This window comes from Ascidiella aspersa, chromosome 8, assembly GCF_963924565.1.
Source record: "Ascidiella aspersa chromosome 8, kaAscAspe10.2, whole genome shotgun sequence".
Classification (NCBI taxonomy): Eukaryota; Metazoa; Chordata; class Ascidiacea; order Phlebobranchia; family Ascidiidae; genus Ascidiella; species Ascidiella aspersa.
In genome coordinates this window covers 13782375-13806110 of record NC_139454.1, presented here as the reverse complement: position 1 = coordinate 13806110, position 23736 = coordinate 13782375, and the positions used below count along the sequence as shown (strand labels likewise).

At 33.6% G+C, this 23736-nt stretch overlaps 1 protein-coding gene across 6 annotated transcripts in view; it reads right to left on the bottom strand.

Annotated features, from left to right (window-relative positions):
• The window catches only part of LOC146136234 (lymphocyte-specific helicase-like), a 50853-nt gene extending 32791 nt beyond the window's left edge, over positions 1 to 18062 (bottom strand). For 2 of the 6 annotated variants that reach the window (XM_083394961.1, XM_083394964.1), the window contains exons 1-7: positions 17984 to 18062; positions 17731 to 17798; positions 10929 to 10991; positions 10826 to 10860; positions 9952 to 10373; positions 1909 to 1988; positions 326 to 402 (exon numbers count right to left, since the gene is read on the bottom strand). In XM_083394961.1, the coding sequence (XP_083251087.1) occupies positions 326 to 402; positions 1909 to 1988; positions 9952 to 10373; positions 10826 to 10860; positions 10929 to 10991; positions 17731 to 17745 (692 nt within the window). In that variant the 5' untranslated portion in view covers positions 17746 to 17798; positions 17984 to 18062. Of the gene's footprint in view, positions 1 to 325; positions 403 to 1908; positions 1989 to 9951; positions 10374 to 10825; positions 10861 to 10928; positions 10992 to 17730 lie in introns of all 6 variants that reach the window. The other 4 variants (XM_083394963.1, XM_083394966.1, XM_083394962.1 and 1 more) reach the window with 4 other exon arrangements.
• Between the last annotated feature and the right edge of the window lie 5674 nt (positions 18063 to 23736).

Genomic DNA, 23736 nt, shown 5'->3' with positions numbered 1-23736 from the left:
AGAACAATGGTCCAGACAGGAAAATGTGGGGTTAAACCTTACTGCGTTTGTTAGTTCATATTTCACTGTAGGCCAAATGTCCTAGGCCCTAGACTGACCTTGCTTGCATTACAATTGACCAACTGGAATCTCATGTTCATAGTTGTAATATTTTCAAAGCCTGAAGTAAAACGTGGAACTTTTCTATAAGCACTGAGCACACTACTGTTGTGCGATACTATAGGGTTTGTGCAACGTTAAAAGAGCCAGTTTAGAAAAATAATAAAGAGCTAGGTCAGAAAAAAAAAAAATAATAACTAGAATCACACCGATTTTGAAAACAAACCTCTTTAGATCACGATGGTAAAATCTTTTCTGTAACAACTCATCAAAATCAATGTCTACCGTGCCTAATTCACCTTCCTGCAACAAAACATGGTTACAACTTACTGCTAGATCAGTGCTTCAAAACCCTTTTCATAAGTACTTTCAAAACTTTTATGATATTAATAATCTAAATAAGGTGTGGCAACAAAACAATTAAATTAAACAACAGATCTAGTTTAGTTTATTGCAAATGCAGAATACCTTTAACAAACAGAGTTGGCACAAAAATAATTCATATCAAATCAACTAAAAAAATTATTGTAGAGAATAAAACTTTAACTCTTATTTGCCTCAACTAAAGATTTTAATTGCCTGAGATAAAGTATGCAGCTCATCTTAAGAAGCTTTTCTGCAAACTTATTTAGAATCAGTGGAATACATTGAAATTCAATAGATTGAAATGTCATACTAAATGTCAAATGGAAAAAGATTTAATCAGTGGATAGATTCAATCAAATAGAATAGATTTAAATGTCAGTATCAACAAAATTAATAAAATAAATTCACAATTTCTATCAATTTAGTCAACAGGTTAATTATTTGGGGTGCCCCCCAAAATTATCTGCTAAGCAAACCTGTAATTTGTATTTTTTTACCTCCAGTCTCAAAACCCCCTGGGGGGCCACGGAGCAGTTATTGGGGGGCCATGGGCATAACTCTCTAGCTAAGTAATACAAAACCATAGTGTCGCTATTTTCAAAATTTGCCAGTTAACATAAAAAGTTTTTTATTATGACTGTAAAACTTTCTTGTAACGCTTTTTAATACATTTTTCTGACACGTCAGTAGAGATGTTTAAAGTAGAATATTGGATATTTTTAATTGTTTTATCGCTGAAAGTTACGCTCAATCGTACTTACGCGAGTGACAAGTTTGGATAAAGGCCTTTCACTGTGGCAAAACAATTACTGTGCTGCTTTATGTATGTATCCATGTACGGCAGCATCAGTGATAACCTTCGCTTAATCAGAGTCCGTCAAATGCTATTGGGCGAGCAAATATATATAACATGCAATGCCAGGTTTTTGCAATTTCCTTAAAGGGCGTTAAGTTACAAAAGAAACATTCCATCGGTAAACGCATAAAGTATGCTGCAGGGTTACTCAAAGTCAATTTTAGGCAAATATTCAGCGAGGTTATGCATATCTTATTTGTAAAGTAATAGTACCACTTAATAAAACGAAAATCAAGGAATCATCTTGACAAATGTACTCAGGTTAGCTTGGCTCAGTACCAAACAGAGCCGAAAATAAAAAATACCTTGGTAAGATCAACTTTGTAATAACTAACAAAATTAATTTAAATTAAAATGACTAATTTGTTAAATTAAAAAAAAATGCATTTATTAGTTGATTAATGGCTGTATTGGTTATTAACGTAAAGAAGTAAAACAAGTAAAAACCGTTAAACACGACCCTTGGTATTTTTATAAGCAGGGGGGCCACGAGGGTCGAGAGCTTTTCAAAGGGGGCCACAAAGCACAAAAGGTTGAGAACCATTGATTTAAACATTTCAGTTAATTTTCAAAAATATGGCACTAACCTCCTCACAATGATGGTTTGGTATTTCATAAGCAACTTGTTTAGTCCTCATTGGCAATTTTTTACAAATATTGTTGTGATCTAAAAAGCAGAATGCAAATAACAACTACATACGTTGTTAAATAGTTGCTTTCTATATTTTCGTCAGAATATATTTATTACAGAATATAATATATGCAAATTAAATTATTTATTTTGATGTTTCCTGAGTTAAAAAAATCATAATCTACAGATACATCACACATAAAGTAGCCATCTTTAACTAAAACATCACATTTTTAATTAATGTTTTTTTATATACAAAATGTTATGCTATATCCCTAGATTAAACCTATAATAACACTGGTCAACAGCAAATTTTAAATAGAGGTGTGATAGATTGATTCATAAGGTGTGTTTTTTTTTTCAATGTTATGCTGCACCATTCTATCTTGTTTATCTGATCTCTAAAAATACAGTTTAGGAAAGATCTTTTATCAATCTTTTTTGTAATCAACTAGTAAATTTCTAGATGTAAAAACAATAGCCTTAGAGCTGATTATAAAATTTGGAAAACATACTTAAGCTTTGTATCAAGACTTAAGTAAAACAAACAAACACACTGTATTTTGCTGTTCCCTAAGTTATATAAAAAAGAATTAAACATTGTAAGAGTAATTTTAGCTTTTGAGTGATTCAGATGTAAAACATTCAACAAAAGAACCTGAAGAAAGTGGGGGGGTTACTTGAAATATTTGGGAGCCTTATTTCATTGTAAAGACCAACTACTACCCCCTTCTGGTCACATGTTACTTGGCTACTATATAAAATTTTCCCAGAAGTAATGCAACTAAATTGACTGTTTTAAAAGAGCAGTTAGTTGTTTAAATTTCCCTTCGGCTCATTGTATTTCTAAGTAAACCCTTGGGTATAAACGACAGATTGACAAGGTGTTCTAGAACACCAAGACTCAAAACAAGTTCTGCGTTGGGAGACTTTTATTACTCGGTCTCCGACCAGTGTCCTCTATGGTTTTTGGATAAATATACTGCTTTTACAACAAATGAATGTAAGCTGAACATAAGTGTGCTAAATAATGTTAAGGCATTCAACATAGACTGACAATTAGAAATGTATGGCAATTGCTTTATGACAAGTTGTAAACAAATCTGTTTAGGAAAAATCACATAGGACTACAGTTAATGTTCATGTTTTAATTAAATAAAATTTGCTAGTTGAAGGTTACTAATGTATAATACAGTGGTAGATTTGGCTTATGGCAATTAATGGCTTTGTTTGGAATTCATTCTGTTTTTATGATGTGTCATACTTATTTACATTAAAATTATTCGTCTGTAGTTAAGTGACTAAAGAAATAGTTATGGATTTGCAATTTGCACGCTACTAATTTTCAAAAAGTTTCTTGGTATCTGGACTATAATTGCTACTTTTTATGACTGATTTGGGCAATGTTTAAAACAATATGTTATAGTTGTAAGTTGTGCACATTGGTTAGACACTTGGGTAATTTGTGAACATGTGATTTATGTGTTTTCTACGCTTAATGAACTTATACTTTACCAAATTCAACCAAATAAACTGAAAAATTTTCTTTGCACAGCCAACAATACATTTTACTGTATTTTATGTTGTCTTACTATAATATAGTCGGAGGACAGTTACCAAAGGGGGGCAATACTGAATTTTTTGACTTAGACGATCAGTTTAAAATATTACTAGAATTCAGAAATTACATCCAACAACGATTGAAGTAAATTATATTTTATTAGAGCAATATGCACTACATGCATGCCTGTTACGTCCTACCATGACTTGTGTTTGGGCCAGACGTATAAAAAAAATGTTATCAAATAGAATTAGTAAATGTATATTTCTTTCAAAATTAATTTGAGACAGGCCAGCAGCCACCACCTATTGCGGCCACTATCAGCTAACGACTGCGCGAAAATACCGCTAAGAAACAGAATGTACAGTCAATATGTAGAAAGAAAAAAACACAAAAGTTACACGGCATATTGGGCCATTCAAGACTGGGCATAAACGATAGCATAAAATATGGCACTAAGTGCTGGCAATTTTGCGGAAAGCGCAAAATAATAAGCGTTGCTCTTGTGGACAGGTAATTTACTGACACAACGTAACAGAAGATTTCGAAATTTTGCAATTAAATCATATAAATTGCTTTAACCACATAACTATACGCAAAACCTAATACCCTATTTATCTGTTCGTAACCTATTGATAATCAGAACTCTAAGATTTGGCTTATGGCAAATAATCAGAGCCAGTAGATTTACCATGCAGGCCTGGTTTATCACTTAGGTTAAGATGGAACTTTGTTTTGTCTACAAATAATTGTGTATCTCGAAAGACAAATATTGAATAACATTCGCTGTGTTTATCCAATCCCCATTTAGACAGTATGCTAGGTGTTTGTGCATTTTCTGCAATTCGTTTTATCTTGTATTTCAATTAAACTGTTCACACAAAATTTTCTAAAATAACCAGCATATAGTACAAAGAACTTATAGCCAAAAGAAGCATTGTGGATCAACCTGCGGGCTGCAATACACTAGATAAGGGTGAAACAATATTTCCCTCACCTGGGACCATAATATTAAAAGCACATCATTTTGGGGCTAAATCTGGTTAGTTATTATTGGTCAAGCTTTCAGTTTGGAAGAGATTTGCTTTAAGTCTAAAACAGTGGTTCTTAACCGGGGGCGCAAACTAATTCTTAGGGGGGGCACTAGATAAGGGTGAAACAATATTTCCCTCACCTGGGACCATAATATTAAAAGCACATCATTTTGGGACAAAATCTGGTTAGTTATTATTGGTCAAGCTTTCAGTTTGGAAGAGATTTGCTTTAAGTCTAAAACAGTGGTTCTTAACCGGGGGCGCAAACTAATTCTTAGGGGGGGGGGGGGGGGGGTGTGTGTGTGAACTCTATTTCAACCTTTAACCTTTAAGAATTTATCCTATTGGTTCTATGTTGCGTTTGTTGTTAATTCTACTTTTATGAAACAAAATACACATGTGTAAATAAGTAACTACAGAATAACTGTTCATAATTTTGCTATTTACGAACTTTTAGGCTACTGTTTTTTATATTTTCTTGGTTTTTAGACAATATCTGCTACTTTTTACAGCCGATTTGGGCTATGTTTAGTTAGAACAGTATGATATGGTTATTGGAGATCTAAGTTGTGCACAGGGGTTGAGCATTACGCCATCCTTTCCACAAACTGTGTTTTAGGCAACTTTAACAACATAACTGAGAAAGGGGTCTTTCTCCCTTCGGGTGACATTTTTATGTGGTTTCTATGCAGCCTTACAACTGTGGAGTCAAACCCCTCACTACATGTTTGTCAAAATCACCTCAATAAAAACCAACATATTGAGTACGAGCAATAGTTTGTGCGCCCAATGCATTACGTATCCTATATTAAAGTTTACCAAATTCAAACCAAATAAACGCAATTATTCTTGCGCTTCGCATGATGATTAAAAGTCAACTTTTGAATTTTCATGTTGTTGTAATAATATGTAATCCAAAATTACCAAACTGTGTTTAGTATGATACAATTAATATCTAAAGGGGTCCAAGGCACAGGGCAATTACCAAAGAGGGCATGGCAGAAAACCAGTTGAGAAGCACTGGTCAAGAGACTGACTTTACACTACCATTAACATTTTTAGGCGATTTCCCAATAATTTGTTTATCTTGAAAGGTTATAACCTTGGTGTAGAAATTACAGTTTGCCACTGTACTGGGAGCAACCAGCAATACACCCTTCAATCAATAAAAACAAATGTAAAGAAATCCTAGCTCTGCCAGTAAACAGTCATTAAGTTCGCACAACAGGCAAATCATTTTAAACATACTAACATATTTCTTTGCTCTGTCAAAGATAACAGTTCAAAATACTCTTAGCACAGCTAGCAATCAAGGTCAGACACAATTAACAGATCTTAGATATTTATATATTTCGCCAACATTCGAATTAAGATATACTGATGATGCCTTTGTTCGCGAAATATATATATATATATATATCTTTTAAGATCTGTGTATTTTGAACTGTTACTGATCAGTAGGGCAATTATTTTTTGACCTAAAAAATCAGAAATTTTTACCTGAAAAATTGAAATTTTGACAAATTTTGACCTTTAATTATATATTTTTTTAACAAAATTTTGACCTATTAAAAATACATTGATTTAAACAACATATTGTTGTTTGAAGTACTGCATTAGTGTCTTGGTGTCGTCAACCACACGTTTTACATCTTTTACTGACGATTGCTGGTTCACAAATCAAATATTGTGTTGGGGTTATGCAGAACTCTTAAAAGCTGAGTTGTTATTGTTGGCTCATCAAAAAGACAAACAACTACAAAAATGCCAAACAAAAACAAGAAGCTGGTTATTTTAGAAAAATGTTGTGTAAACAGTTGAAATACACGTAAAAATAATTATCAAAATAGGAAAAATAATTATCAAAATAGGAAAAGAGAAAAAAGGCAGCAATACTGTTTAAAACATTTGTCCTAATCAGAGATACGAAACTATATTAATCAAAAACAAATTTCGAGCTACACCTCGTGCGATAAACTAGGCCTGGGTGGTAAATTCTGCAAGCTCGCTATACCATATATAGCTATAATACAGATATAATATAGTTAAAATGTCGTTGAAAACAACTTAAAATAATTTTTTTTTTAATTCAAATGAACGACAATGACTATAGTTTTTTTTAATTTTGTAAACTATTTATGTGCATTTTTAATTGATTTTGACTTAAAATAATTATGACAAATTTTCACTTAACATGTAAATTTTGACAAAAAACGTCCTACTGATCAGGAATTAAGGTTGACATTTATCTTGCAAAGGTCAAGGTGATTTCTATTATCACATATTCAGTGCAACTCTGTCAAAGATTGCAACTTATACTGTTCAACTTTATACCGGCATATACAAAACTCAACTTTTATAAATTCTTGAGATTAACCTTCACAATTGTTTAAAACCCATATTTACTGCTTTCTTCATAAACTTAACTTTGGCTGAAACATGGGTTTCTTTACAATTTTCCACTAAACCACTTTCTTTTAAATTTTGTATACAATCCTATATATCCTTTCTACAAAATTAAAAAAACACTTCTACTACCATTTCAATGTTATGCTGTTAAAATTTTCCTTTGCCATGGATAAATTAATAAAGCTTCTTCTTTAAAAAAAATACATAATATGGTCTTTTGACACTCTTTTATCTTTATAGCTGAGGAAGGCAACTTAAGTAAATCATAAGGCCGCCACCTCTTTCGCAAACTGGACAAGAGTTCCCATATTTTTATGTATTTAAACTATGTAAATGTTGCAATTTTGCGCTTTGCGCAAAACTTATTTACACTTCTAGTATGTTTGCCTCTAGAGGGAATATTTTTAGCCTAAAGGCGCCGTACATAATCTGGTACTAAGTTCAGCCAAATTGTATATCTGGATGCACTTTATTATGTTGGGACCATATTTTATTATTTTTTTAAAAATATTTTATTGATAGTTTAACGCTCCTATTTAAATTACACCATAAAATAAATTAAAAATTAAATTTATCACGTTTTTATACCTTTACATTGTGATCATGGGTGACGCTGTGCTGAAACAAATGCATGGGTTTTTTTAAGTAGGCAATTAGACTCATTTTTAAAACGCAAAACATTTTAGGTACACACAGCATGTGGCACTACAGAGTTACAAGTGGCCGTTGTGAATAGGGATGTTAAAAGTAGAATTCCAAAGTATTGCAGGTTTTGTATTTATTGCTCTTCATAAAAGTGCATTGCGTCTTTTCAACTATAATAGGCATGTAATATTGAGAGTTTATCGAAGTGTTGTGACCAAGTCAATTTAAAATGACGTAAGTAGCTAGTTCAAGTCATCAAATTCCCAGGGAAAGTCTCAGTCAAGTCATTAGAGGAAGTCAATTTCAAGTTAAGACATTAAAATAGAATAAAAAACATTAAAATTAGAAATTTTCCTGTGTATCAGCAATATCTCAAAAAAAACAAATATTTCAACCAAAGTTATATAACACAATGACTTAACCAAGTCAAGTCAATGACATAAGTCATTACAACACTGATTATCACCCCTTTTCAAACTACAACATAAACTCTGTCCAAATGCTCTCCTCATGGGAACAACTGGCCAGGTTGCCTAACCATGATCAACAGCCCCTTGCTACCTGTGTACAGACTTAAAGCTCTATACAAATGCACATTCTGCCAAATTATGTAGTTCATGCTGCAGGGTTGGGATTTTGCACTCGCCCGCTTGCCTAATTGCTCCAGCTGAGTGCTGATTAAAACCCTCGCCAGTGGGGCGAGTGTCTTTGGCGGAAATGTAATTTGTTGGTGTAGGACAACTTGAGTTAAGCACCACTGCTAAGTGAAATATTACTTAGTGCCAGTTCTTTCATTAAAACACTAAGGCGAAGATACATTCAACACTATATACAAATAATAAGGTTAATCGAAGGCCACTTTCCAAGAAATAATCATAATAAAGACTCTTCGTCCTGTTTTAAAAAATTGTTTACCGGCAAACAATCAAAGACGTCATTGCTGCAGTGGCTAGTAGTTTATGAGGCTATTGTCTAACTTAAACATTGTTATTTTTTAAATGTTTAACCCGTTCATTGTCACCTTAGGAAAAGTTTTGACCTTGCTTTTAACCAAGCGATATGAATTTTACTTTTTTGTTTTATTGAATGGTTTGTATTAGAAAATATTTAGCAATTGCTGCAGTTTTTGGTAACAATAAGTTTGAATGCAAATGTCTTACAAGAATATTTGTAAGCAATGTTTTTTAAGATGTTTTAAGGGACCTAAAACGATCCACTGAACACTACGGTATTTTAAAATATAACCTACTTGTGCAACACTACAGCTGAGAATTAGCAATTAGTCGACAAAATTTCATGGCGGTCAACCAAGCCAAAGCTTAAAAACAACTGTCTGAAAATATTTTATATTGCAATTATTTTAGATATCAAAACCATTATGCGACGCCTTTGGAGAATTGAAACAACCCATTATAGGGCGTGGCGCGGCACAGAACCTTAGGTGTAAGTGGTTCTTAACTTTGCGAATGAATGGTTTAGTTGTCAATTTACAACTAATTTGTCATCATTTGCTTTTCAACCAGTAACTATAGTGTTAGGCAAAATGTGGCGTTTTGTTTCTGGCGCGAAGCAACCTGCAGTAAAACGTCCTTTAAAGCCCAGGAAAATCACAATGCGAAAAAAAGAGCGCGAGGATTTTTAGAAAAAAGGAAAACAGGCAGGCCATGACTACGAAATTCACGAAACAGTGTGCAGTGCAAGTGGTGAATAGAGCATTTTGAGAAAATAAAACATCTATCAACTTCCAAAAAATTATCAAAGGGTGCATTGTTTCAAGCGTAAACTGCATTATGGGTCGTTAATTTGTCACCATGCATGGAAATAAACGACCAGACTTTAAACTAATGTTTACCTATAGAAACCACAAGACGGTTAACGATAACCAAAGAAAATGACTGCTAGAACGGAAATTTGCATACAGTGTTATTTCGTCCTTGGGAGTGCTGATTGATAGCCGCTCGCCAAACTGGCGAATGTAAATTTTTGCTCAGGAACAACCCTGTGCTGTTTGTAAAAAAATTATAGGTTCTTTACAATACATCCACTATATTGTAAGAAATACCTATCCAATCTGTTAAGCAAGATAATGCAAAAGATAGTTTTTATTCATTGCAATTTTATTCAATTGGTTCGAAGCAACAATTTAGCTGTGAATTGTTTTATGTGCGCAATATGGCAGTTTGTTCAACAACACACACTTCCTAATATTCCCTGAATTATGATGTCATGTTATGATTTGTGATGTCACAGCTGATTTTTTTAATAGTTTTGTTTAAATAAGAAACTTTGGTGCCTCGGCATACTGTTCTATAATGTTGATCTTTCAAAGACACAAATATTGAACTCTAACCTTTGCGATATTTCTTTGTTATCAAATTTCTATTTTGTAGTTCATTTAAACTTTCCTCCTCAGTTTCACAGTCATCAGAAGTTTCATGATAAGAAATTTTGGTTGTTGTTCGCCTTGAACGCCTAGTAGCCAAACTTGGAATCTCAAAATCTATATCTTCCTCACTGCTACTGGTGTCTGTTTTTCTCATTTCTTTTAAGGTGTTGCATTCTTTAATAACAATGGATTTGCTTGTAGTTTTTTGTTTGCTTTTAGACTTCGAAAACAGCATTCTGGGAAAGTTGACTTCTATATTTTTATTATTATAAAGTACAGCTTTTGCTGCAAGATGCTGCTGCAATGTCTGTTTTATATCTTGCAAACCAGTTGGTAGAATGGCATGAGAATCAACTTCCACACTTTTTAATTTATTTCTGTTTATGCTGAAACAAACATAGTAAACTTTAGTTATTTTTAAATTCATGTATTTAAATATAATTATGTATACACCATTACTAAATAAAGAAATCATAGTGGTACCTCAGAACTAATTTTATTAATAAACATGTTGTAGAAAAAATGTATAAAAGCTAGAGAATTTTTATTCATTTATATTGATTTAATGACAGTTAGGTGGAAATTTTACTACTGAAGAATACCCTTAATCGTCACACTACTTAAGTAATGGAACAACCAAAATCAGACAATCAACTTTCTCAAAATTATTTATTTATATTGAAGTCCTCACATGGATGACAGTTTGTGTGGTCTGTATGCGAACCTAAAAAGTGTTTAAAGTTGACCTCAACAAACTGTTAATTACATGTTGATTGTCTTAAGTGCAAGGCAAGTTATTTTTTTAGGCACACTATTCAAAATAAAAAGGTGCTATTACCTTTCATTGTCAGGAGTCTGGTATTCATTCTTTTTCTAAAAAAAGAGACATAATTAAAGTAAATAAAATAAAATATCAAACGCAAATTTAACTTATGTATTACATTTGGGCCAAAACAAGATATGGAAGGTTGACCCACCAGATTTTTAATGACCCACTTGTCTCTCTAGAAATACCGAAATGTTATCAATTATTTTCACAAAAGAATAAATGTAAAAAAACAATTCTTCGTTAGATAGTAGCACTCAGGGCTGACCAATCTGTGGATCGAGCAAAAGTGTTTTAGGGATCAGGAGTAGGCATTCACTTCAACCAATGCATGACGAAAAGCAGACAACTAAAAGCATTTTGTTTATCTTAGTAAAACGTAAAGGGTGGCGATCCTTTAGGGGAAACTAAAAGCTTGCAGACCAAAAATTCTAAAAATTCTGGTTAAAACAGGGGTGTCCAACAAGCGGCATGTGAGCCAAATGTGGCATGCGACCTAATAAAAATGCCACGCAAGTTCCCCTAAAATACTTAATTTGTTATTCAGCTAATTGTCAAAAAATACTTCATTTTTTATACAGTAAATTGTCATTGTTTTATGAAAACAACCGCGGCAATCACAACAACTAACAATTACTTCTAATACTATAACATTATATTGTAGTGAAGGATAGCATTCACATAACTATTAAGTTTGGTGTGAAGAAACAAGAAGCAAAAGTCAGCTCACCGACGGACACTTAGATGCAGTAATGGGCACTGCTACTACACGTTTTTAATATTTGTTAAAAAAACGCTTTTGTTATTAGACAGAATTAGTTACTAAACAGGATAAAAATTGGCACGCCGTTATTTTTAAGTTGGACATCCCTGGATTAAAACATGTTAAAAAAAGTTTTCTGTTGAATCCTGTTACCACATAAAAAATGCTGCAGCGCTTGTTAACAATTTAGGTCAGAAATGTTCAAAAACCTTCAACTGATTATCAACCCAGATGCATCAGCAGCAAAGTTTTGCATATAATTGAATAAATATATGACCCCCTTGTGCATTTTGTAAGGATTAAACTCGTGAATGTGACCCCTGAGATGAAAAGGTTCACCATCCCTAAGCTAGGACATGGGCGAGAAACATACGGCCCGCAACAGGATTTTAGGTGGCCCACAGACAGTTTCCGGTCTTACCTGATATTTTGTCCAGCGGTCACAATCTGTAGCAACCCTCCACTACTATGTTAATAAATTAATTAAATACTGTTTTTTGCCATGCTTTAAACTTAAAGTTTACATTCAAAATATGTATTTCTTGTATAGGTGGATAAATACACAATTAATGTATCGATTCAGGAATCCGGACAGCATTTTTATGCTATGCTATAACGTAACTAAACTTGGTTGTATAGAAATAACAACAACGTTTTTTTTTTAAAAGATACAAATTTAAGAATGTAATTTTTACCTGAAAAATAAATTAATAAAAAAATAGGTTAATTTTAATGGCATTGTTTGGTTATACCCGAACTTTAGCAAACCTGCTTTTATTTAACATCAATATACAAACATCATTTGCTGAATACACCAATTGTGGATTCAAATAATTATACAATTTGCTCTTATTTTCTTTTAAAATAGGGCTTAGGAATTCCAAGTTTTTCTATCCTGATTGATAAAATGAACTATTTTTGTGATGTAACTTCTTAGTGCGTCAGTTCTGGGAGTTAAAACTACCACGCCTTTAGCTGACACCGTGCTGCTGTCACTTAAGCTTGTAATTTCGCTACAATTTCAACCTACTAATGTTTGAAGATTTCTCTCGCAAAACTTTAAGTGGCTTTTAAAGATTTTTTTTGGTAACATTTGTGGTTGCTGTTAGACGATGATCTTTAAGCGGCCGCTGTTGCCATGCTTTTCTGCTCTGTTTTCTAGGAGACCTCTCTTGTTTTGTAAAATCCCTATGGAGATAAATTCTGATGGCAATATTCAGAATATTGTCGTGTGACAAGAAGTTCAATTCTCTGTATATAATTAATGAAATTCTGCCTGTTTCTCGAGTTGATTTGTACATAACTTTGTTTGATTTGTAACCATCTTCTAAGGTGCGGAAATACCTAATAAATTTGTATACTTTGTTAACTTCTGGGTTTGTCAGGCTATTTTTCTTATTATTAATTCAATGTAAAACCTGAACTAACAACTCACATACGGCTTTAGTTAAGAAATTTTGGTAAAAAAATTAAATTAAATACAATGAAGCCGTAACAGTGACTATACATATCTATGTGGGCCAAAACTTATTTTCAGAACATATGTTGTTTTTGCAGACTTTTTTTTTTGGTTGGGTTTGGATTGGTATGTTTCAGACCGATTTGTCAAAGAGTTTTATAAATAAAGTATATATCATAGGAACTTTGAATTTTCAGACATGGCACAATGTGGTATGAAGATGCAGTTCTAGGGGTTTAGAAGTTTACCCCGATAGAGGGATTTAATTCGTCGGCGTAGAACCAAACTGGGCTATGTCATTTTCAACGTTTTGAGTGAAACGCCAAAACGTTTTTTTTTCAGCGGTTTATGTCTGTTTTATAATATCCACTCAAAAGCAATGCCAATGAAACTATTCATGGTTACCAATGCAAACTATGTGAAAAATACTAAATGGGTTTTATATTTATTGGAGCCCCCTTATTTTTTTGCCCCATTTTTGGACATAGCCCAATTTGGTTCCAAAATTTTTCAAAATGGATAATTTTGGTTTAGGACTTAGCCCCATAGTTTAGTAAATAACTGTTACAGAAATAAAAATATGTTTAATGCTGTTATGTAAATAAACCTTCAGAAATACGTATGGGTGCTCCGTGCCATTTGGTTTGAACAATTTTTATTCACTTATAAATTTCCGTATTAATCACACTATACCTACCTATTGACTATGTTTCATTCACCGAGTAATACTGAATGCATTACCGGTGCCCAGGGTTTTTTTAAGGTTTGGTTTGGGTGACCGCTAAGTAGTTTTAAGAGACCGCAAGTGTTTCATTTAAATACCAAAAAGTTGCAAGTCCAAAATTTGGGAAACCGCTGGAGAAATTTGGGGGACCGTTTCGGTCCCCCAAAACACCTTAAAAAACACTGGCCAGTGCCTAACATAAAACCAGTTGTTGTATATAAAATCTTTAGAGTTATGTATGGTATTTTTAACTGACCAGTTAAACAATAAGATTGTTACAAATTTGACATTAACACTCTGACGCCCCGTGAGGACACCTGGGTTGGGGGAATATGTCACAAACATTTTACACCTGGAAGATGCAAAGCAGAGATGTAAAGTGAAACCAAACGACAGATACACATGAATTTCTTCTAAAAAGATTTTTTACTGCAAAAATCATTGTAAATAAACAAAAAAAGGTAAATAGGTAGAAGGCTGTAATTCAAACTGAAAATGAATATCACAATTTATAAATGAAAATGGCAAAAAATACACGTGAGAAAAAAAACTCAAACTATATCAATTAACAGAGGATTTGTAATTCAAACTGAAAATGAAACGCAGTGTTACTCAACCGTTTTTCACTGCAACCCAAATATTATCAACATAGAAAAAGTGTTACAAGTTTGCCAACTTATAAATAAAAGCTATCTCACTTTCCGTAAGTTTTCCATTAGCGACAAAATTATCTTCACTGAACTTTTATATAAGTGAACAAAACATAACAAATTAGCATTAATATCATTACAGTGCAAACCTAATTACATGAACCATATTATGTTCGTTTTGCGTTTGAAATTTATTGAAATTTTGGAAAATTTTGCCCAGAACCAATTTCATTAACTTCTAATTATACAATAAATACAACTAGAGTCAACGACCCAAATGAAATTTTGAGTCCGGTCACATGTACCAAGGCGGAAAAAAATGTATTTTATTATCTGGAATGTCCCGATTTAAGCCATAAGTATGCACAAGTACCTAAATTTGCGGTTTAAGATATATTTAACGACTGTTTTGCCGCAAATAAGAAAAATATGCCACCCCCATGTTGGGAACCACTGATCTATTCTACCCACACCTGTTATCTCACAACCTAAACTTATTTTGTAATTTTGACGTTTTCGTTTTTGACTCCAACTTTAAGGTGCTTTTCATTCCGCAGTAATCTTACATGGTTAGATTTATTAGGAATATTTCTGGACAAAAATTATCCAACATTTGTAAAAACATATGGATGCGTAAGAAGTGGATCATATCAACTAAATTCAAACTTATTTATGCTAATTTCTTATTTTTTGTTCGATTACAAAAATTTCAGTCAAGTTTTGTTTAACCAGGGTAATACCCACACCTGTTGTCTCACGTATTGTTTATTTTTACCAATAAGGCTTGACAACCCGAGAAAAAAAGTTGCTAAACGCGTAAAGACCTGTTTGAACTAAGACCCACGTGATAATATTGTGGGGATTTTTTGCCATAGAGGAATTTGGCTAGCGTACACAAAAGCCAGCATAACTTCTTCAGTTTTCAATTTGTTATTCTTTTCTCACATGGTGGCTTGGTTTGTGTAGATATAAAAACAAAAAAACTGTACCTAATACATGGCACTGAATGTTTTATGTTAACATTAACAAGCATGATTTAGATCAGTGCTTTTTAACCTTTTTGCTGGAGTGGAACCCTATGGAATCATTTCACTGGCTCGAGGAACCCCAGTGCAATATTTCAACTGGCTCGGGGAACCCCAGGTGTAATAAACACACCTCAATTAGCTAAACAATTTAAAAATTGCGGAACCCCTGGACTGTACTAGCGGAACCCTGGTTGGAAACCACTGATTTAGATTATTTGTCGGATTTTACCCAATATGACAATTGTGTGTACAGTGTACATAAGTATTAAATGGTATAAATACAATTTATGTAGATTGTGATACTATGCTTAAAACCACAATGTATACAAATGTTGGTCACTAAATCCAAAAATAAGTTAAACTTTGTGGACTTAAGCCAAACATGTTTTGCTTAGCACATTGGTTTATGTCCAACACATTGACATAGACCAGTTTGGATTTGAATTTTTTTTTTGGCAGAAATAACATTTGGACATAGACATTATAAACTTGAGATATAGGCTATGAAAATCTATTTTTTTAAAAGAGCCAGGTCCATAATACAATAAAATTGAAAAAAAAATTTTTATCAAAATTGGACAGCCCTGTTTGGTTCTACACCGACGAATTGGAGGGCAAAAAACCTAAAATACTATAAAATAATTTTATAAGTTTGTTCTTGCTCCCTACTTCCTTATGGCAGTAGCGATTTCTCCAATACAGAATTAGGTCATATTGGATGTATTGCTTATTTTGTTCTGTTTGTGAAGCAACAAAGCGTCTGATGCCAAGCCTGGTGCCAACCCTGGGACGAAAGCCGTTTAACAGTTAAGGTTTCAGGTGCAAAGTGCTGGTTTGTCACTGATCTGGAAATTATTTTTTTTTAAATCAAAATAAATATAAATAGAATATTTTGATTACAAAATTATCCTAATAAATCAATTTTGTATAGTCTTTTACGAAATATTTTTATTTTCTTTGGGATCGGTCTCAAACATATTTTTTAACATATAATTTGGCCAGCAGGTGTTACAAGACATTTTTTGGGGTCAGATCACGATACTTTTTGATCAAGATCAGCATTGGAATAAATTGTAAAGTCGAAAATAGGTAATTGACATAATTTTAAAAGGAATATATATATTTATATATACATATATATTATTTACGCAACCAAGAGCCATTGCGTCTTATCGTTAATCAACTTATATGTATATTTTTGGGATGCTGAAAATTGTCACAGGAGCGTATTCAGAAATCCAAAAATGGGGGTCCAAATTTTCATTTTTGGAAATTCCCCCATTTTCGTCTTGCATCATAAAATATTGGTCATTGATTTTGGTACATTCAATATTTCACTATTAACAAGCACACCTTTTTTTAAATTGTGCAAGACAGTCACAGTTGACCACGTTTTACAGAAAATCTAGGTTAGTTAAAAAATATAAATCACATTAGGTTGAGATGCATGACCCAATTACAACAAAACACTGCCGCTTCAGACAGTGAGTAAAACCATGACAAAAACAAACAAAAAACGAAAAATGCACTTGAAAAAAAAGGGGGAGAGGGGGGTGGGGGCCGAATCCCATAATCCCCGGATACACCACTTAATATACACAAGGTGTTGTACTTAATATATGCAAGGGCCAAACGCAATTCTTATCATTCTGAGTTTGTATAGTCGGAGCATTAATTAGCACTTTCAGATGTTGAGCAGGTACAGCAGTGTTGATAAGGTGTCAACGTTCAAGGGGCTGCAGTCTTGGATAGATAACGATTCAAGTAGTTAAAATCTACTCACGAAGCCGCAATTGCAGCCCACCTTTTAAAAGTGATGCTTTAATTACTTCCCAGTTACATTAACTTAATGTTGTGTATTTTTACATGTGTTGTTTTACCACATGTTTTACGCTTCTAAGGTTATCACAGCATTGACTGTGATATTGAAATCGCAGCGCTACTGAAAGACGTGCCCGCATTAACTTGTTCTTTGGTACTTTAAAGAAACTGCCTCAGTAAATCTGAGAACATAAAACTTACAATAATAAAAGCTTGTATTAAAACGTCTTAATCAAGATAATGTCCATCTACTAGACCCTTTTAGCATTGCAATTTATTTTAATTATCAGACTAAAACTTTTTAACAAGAAAATACAATTACACAAAATCCGCAAAACATTTTAAATATAATGGTAAAACACCATCAGCTATGATGGGCCAACAAACAAGGTCAACACAATCGAAGAAATTACAATTTACAACATCAATTTTTTGGTTAATTTAAGACAAAAAAAAATTAAAAATTAAAAACCTTATTTAGTTGCATGTCACATGATTTCCTCTTTTTCAATGTCTTTGTACATGCATCAGTGTTGCACTCTACAATATACACACATTAAATATAATTTATTACTATAAATGTACTTTATATACTTTACTAAAAGAAAACCAAGTTCAAGTAATATTAAAAACATGTTGTTTTTAAAGTGTGCAACTGAACTAAGGTTATTGTGTGAACCACAAAAAACATTACATCTATTTGGCTTCAGTTGAGAAACGTTTACCTTTAGGCGCTCACTTGATGTATAAAAAGATTACCACTATATATCTCCACAGCTAATGGCTACACAGTAATCGCATAAGTCTGCACAAAAAGTAAAAATGCATACATTACATTATGTTAATCTTGCCTTAAAATTTGGATAAATTTTTCTCACTATACAATAGCCATATACAGGTGGGTATCCAGAAAATCAAAAAGGGGAAGAGGTTCCGAATTTTCAACATTAGGGAATTTCCCTAATTTCCGTCTATCATTAATCAGTAATGACGTCATAGACTAGAGATGGGTATGACATCATAAAATAGTGATTTGTTATGACGTCACAAAAAATAAGCAGAAACAACCAATTAACGTCCAGCAAAAGCGAACTTTTACGACGCAAAGCGAACACCTGCATTGAAACCGCTTAGTTTTGAATGGCTAACTTCTGGCGAAAAACTAAACCAAGACCGTGAAAAGTATGTTTGATTGATTTTGGTAGAATCATGTTTCGACTATCAGCAGCGCATTTTCCTAATTGCCACAGACGGGACCACGCTAAATTGCAAGCACGTCTCTCGCCACCTGCAATGCTAAACAAAGATCGGATTTCCCGGGTGTTGTTATGCCATGATTAGCACAACATCTGCGTCAAGCAGTGTGCCGAATCAGCTAAAATACAAGCTGCGGTTGAGGGAAAATAAGTTGCATCAATTACACACTAAACATGTGGTTTTAGGATATGCTTACAGAGAATAATTTTGCGAGAACATACATTACAACAAATGGCACTTTGAAAGTCACAGTTTTAACCATCTCTGAAGAGAATCTACTTCAGTTCAAACAAATGCCGTTGTTACACCAACATCAGATATTAGCGCGAACAGCGAGTGACATTAGCTGCGCATAACTCAACGTTTTTAACGATAAAAAAGTAAAAAGGCTTTACTTTGCGTTGTCAATTGTCGAATACTCAAATGCTAATCAGCCAACCTGAAAGAAAGGCGAAAGAGAAAAAGTATTCTCTGTTTACGGTTGACCAAAAAGGAGACGAAAAACGGCGTTTGCATTTGATTTTAGATTCGATTAGATTAAGACGCAGGACCTAATTACATTAAAAACATTGCTGCTTAGGATGGTGAGTAAAACCCTGACAAAAATGAACAAAAAATTATAATATCACTAACGAAAAGAGGGGGGAGTCCGGACACACAAACCCTGGATACGCCACTGGCCATTATATACAGTTAGGCTGCCAAGAAAATGTAAAAATACACAGCACCTCATGTTGAAAACACTGGTATGCCATAAAAGAAAAAAATCAAAGTATTCAATGCAGCACAAAAAAATTGCATTATTCATAGCTAAAATTAGCAAAAAAATTAGCAATGGTAATGATGTGTACTGCTGCTTGCACGTTTTTGTTTTAAATTTTTCGGTGATTGACCCCCCTTTTTTCATTGGCAATTTTTCTGAGAGGAGTATGTTTAAAAAGAGAACTCTGGTATATCCGATGAAGTAATCTTAAATTGTGCACAGGGGTTGGAGACCAGGATAAAATGGAAGTACGCAGCTTGAAATTCTTTGCGTAATATCTCCGGAAGTAAACAAAATATCGATCAGAAATTTTTACGCATTACTCACAGTAACCTAAATTAGGCAGCAATCAGACTTTTTATTTAAAATTAAAATATTTTAATATTCATATTTATGAATATTAATATTCAGTCATATTTGGCCTTAAAATTAAAATGTGCCCCAAGTCATATTCGGCTTAAAATTAAAATGTGCCCAGGCCATGTGCTTTCCCAAAACATACATTTTAATAACTTTTAATGTAACTGCCTAAATTTTTCGCTCTTTATGCGAATCCTAATGTGATCTTTTTTTCTTCCTGGTATTCATTTTTAGCCCAAAGCATGTTTTCTGTATATTAGAAATGCACATATTATCAGGCTTTAGAATAATACATTTTATTAGATTGGGCCTATTCAACTTACAATGTTTGTCAACTTAGATAAACACTTAATTATCCAGCTTTTTTTCCACTTTTCTATGTTACAACAGGCTAACACTAGGGAACTCAAGACTTTTTGCCATTTCGGTGAATCCATAATGTTTGGGCAATATGGTTATTAAATTGTGTGTCATACTTTTTAAGCTTCACATGAACTTTCCATGTGGTTTCTATGTAGATTTAAGCTGTGGTGACTCGTACAAGTCAAAATCAGATAGATCTTTGCCAATATACTGAGCACAAAAAAGCTTTAGTGTAACTTTATGTGTCCCCGAAAAATTTAAAAAAAATCTTGAAATGTAACATCCTAAAAAAAGTTATTAAAATAAGCTTAATATGGAAGTAATAAACAAAAACTGATATTTTAACTATGATGTCAGCAATGCTATAAACCAGGGGTCGGCAACCTTTTTGTAGTCGCGGGCCAAAACCAACCTCAGAAAGGTCTCTGCGGGGCCGCACAAAATGTTAACTAAGAATTATGTTATTAAAATGTTAAAACTACAGTGAATCAGGCGAACCTCGGATATTTTTTGCGCCTAAAAACGTGTTTAATTACATTTAAGGAGGCAGTAATAAAGTATTTGGCGCAAACTAACGTAGTTTGTCAAAGAGGCGGCGGGCCGGATGAGTTTCATCGGCGGGCCGCGGGCCGTAGGTTGCCGACCCCTAAAATAAGTTATAAAATTAAATAATATATATTTTTTAAATAAAATTTCAATTCTGGTTTGTTAAAGTCCAATAATAGCTTACTTCACTAAGGTTGAAATTTCGGAGTTTTGGGGTGTCATACAGGGGGAATAAACCAATCAAGTTGGGTCCAGGTAAAAACCAAAAAAGAATTCTTAAATAAGCATATGTGCCAAAAATCCTATGTCGATCAATCGTATACATGCCAGAAGATTTTTTGGGCACATAACTTCCTCACTACATAAGCAGTGTGTAGTTCTTTTTGTGCTTAATGCGTCATGTGTCCTAAATTAAGTTTTAGCCAATTTAAAACAATTTTTTTTTGCATGATAAGGATTAATTTGGTATTGTCGTGTCCCTAACTGATATATACTCCACAAACACTGAATTGCTTTTGTTATGATAATAACTTGTCAATGTCGGGGGCAAGGCACAAAACAAATTAACAAAGGGGGGAGGGTGCTAGAAATGAGATTAAGAACCACTGGTTTATGGTATTCTGCAGCATTTTGAATGAAAACATCACATAAAAAATGAATCTGTATAAAAAAACATGCTGATTTGTTGTTTAAAAACTATACATCGCAACACAACAGTAAGGCATGTTAAAATATCATTTTGGTAGGACGGAAACTCGCAGACCCCGAGCCATTAATCTATGGCAAGTGTTGTTTAACCACGACAAGTGCCTTGTAAGAGTGCAAATTAAAGGCACATCCTAAAAGGTACATACTATACTATACTTACTTCTTCTATTCTGAACTTCAAATTTCATAGATTCATCATAGCTTCGTAGAGATTTTTTTTTAACAGAAGACGTAGTGCATGTATCAAGATGCTTGTTGATACTTGTTGACCCAACAAGTACAAAGCATATGGGACAACTCACTAAAGCATCATACAGTTAGTATATAACACATGGTTGAAATACAAATTTGTTAAAACCTTTAATAACTCTGGAGTTTTCCTGGTAGCTTTGAATTGTGGGATCATGGAGTTGACTACTCAGCAAACCATGCTGCTTACTATTCCCTTGCATATTGGTAAAAGTGTTTACATTGTTCAGGCTAACTTTCGGCTTTATTTCAGTAAAACACTGTTCTGTGGAATTAGGCTTAAACTCCAAGTTACTGTTTGTTTTTAGATAGTGACATGCTCCCCTCCTTGCTATTTCTTCAAGATACTCTTTTTCAGTAGAGACTTTTTGAAGTTTATTGCGCCACCTCATATCATTCAAACTTTTTGATGATGTTTCATGCAAATCCTGACTGCATTTGTCATATTTTTTCCAACCAACTGAAGATAACGTTGTTGTTTTTTCAAAAGTTGTCAAACATTGGCTTGATTCCAATATATCTTCCACACAACCGTTTACTGTTGTATAGATCAATGGTAATTGATTTTCCTTTTTAACTAATAGGTTGTTTTCCAAAAGCATTGTGATCGATATAAGAAGGTCATTTAAAACTGAAGTGACAATTTGTTGATCGCTTATGTTGTACTCATCACTCTTGACTTGAGTTTGCAAGTTTACCTGAAGAACAAAATAAAATGCAACACAAAAATGTCAAGAAGGTGTCAAACAAAAAAATAATATAATATTACTACTCTTACTATTCTATGACAAGGGTAGGTTGTGGGTTTATTTATTATTTTTACCACGGGGGGGGGGGGGGGGGGGTTGGGGGTTCTGCATGATAAACAAAAAATAGTCTGAAAGGCATTGTCAAAAAGGGAACCTAAATATACTTAATAAAGGTAATGATTTCTTTATACATGGCTATAAAAATAAGGTGGTAAGAGTTGCCGGTACACATACGGTGTTGTTAACAAACAAAACACAAAACTGTTAAAACTAGAACAACTTCGGTAAAAGTGCTATAAAATGTTCCTTGGAATAAATCGCTTCAATTTGTAAATGATGAATTTTAGGAAAATTAAGGTTGATGGTTCAGAATTTGGCAACAGTTTATCTGTATTAGTGGTGTAAGTCTTTGAAATATTGGTACTTTTATATTTTATGCCTATTTAACTATTTCAGACATTGGCCACTCTGGTGTAGCGATCGGGTAAATGATTGTGTTGCACTTAGAATTAGCACGTAGACTTAAGAGATAGATCTTGAATTACATTAGGAGGAAGCGAAATTCACCACATGACTTTGCAGACTCGCAAAAAACTTTTTCACATCTCTTATAATAAATGGCATTGTTTGTCCGCTGGACGATTGTCGCGATATGTTCGCCAGTCGGTTGCTGGGATGTCATCTTAAAGAGACAGTCAGGGCAACGTCGCTCATACCGCTCCCTATTAAAGCGAAAAGCCGGGCTATGAGATGGAGTGACGATGCCACCCTGTGTGGCGCTCGACGTAGGGAGTTAATGGTCGCCTAACAAAATGACCGGCAACTTAAGTTTAAAACTTTCAGCGGTATGTTTAACCAAGCAGAATTTAGGCAAAGTTCGCAAAATGTCGGTTTGTGGTCGCAGTTAGAACAGTAAGCAATTTATATTTTAAATGGGTAACGGGTTTGTCTGATGTTGGACGCAGCTTAATATGGTGTTTTGTGCAGAGATTTAACAATTTTCACTTTAAAACACAATACGGAGTTTTCTTGCGTTGAGCGCCATTTGGTACCGGGATTATGTGTATGCTTGAATATCACCCAAGTCGAACAAACATTGCTACCAAAGGGTTGTATACTAAACATACTTACAACAAACTTTCCCCAAAATAATTTGATAGTGATTAAGGGCAATGAGGCCTAAGTCTAATGACTTCTTACAATGTGTTTAAACACGCAACATTTAAGCAGAGTTTGCAAAACATTGCGTTTAATTCAGCGGTTTGAACACTAAGCAAATTTACTTTTTAAACAGGATTTTCTTTCGTTGGATGCAGTATGGTACCTACCGGGATAACGTATTTGCTTAAATTTTGCGCAATTTAAACAATTGCTGTACTACGCCTTAAGGTTTCACGTTTGTTAGTGACTTTCAATCGATAGATGTCACAGGTTTATGTTATGTAAAATATGCAAGACGTGCTTAGCCAAGGTTGTGTGTTTA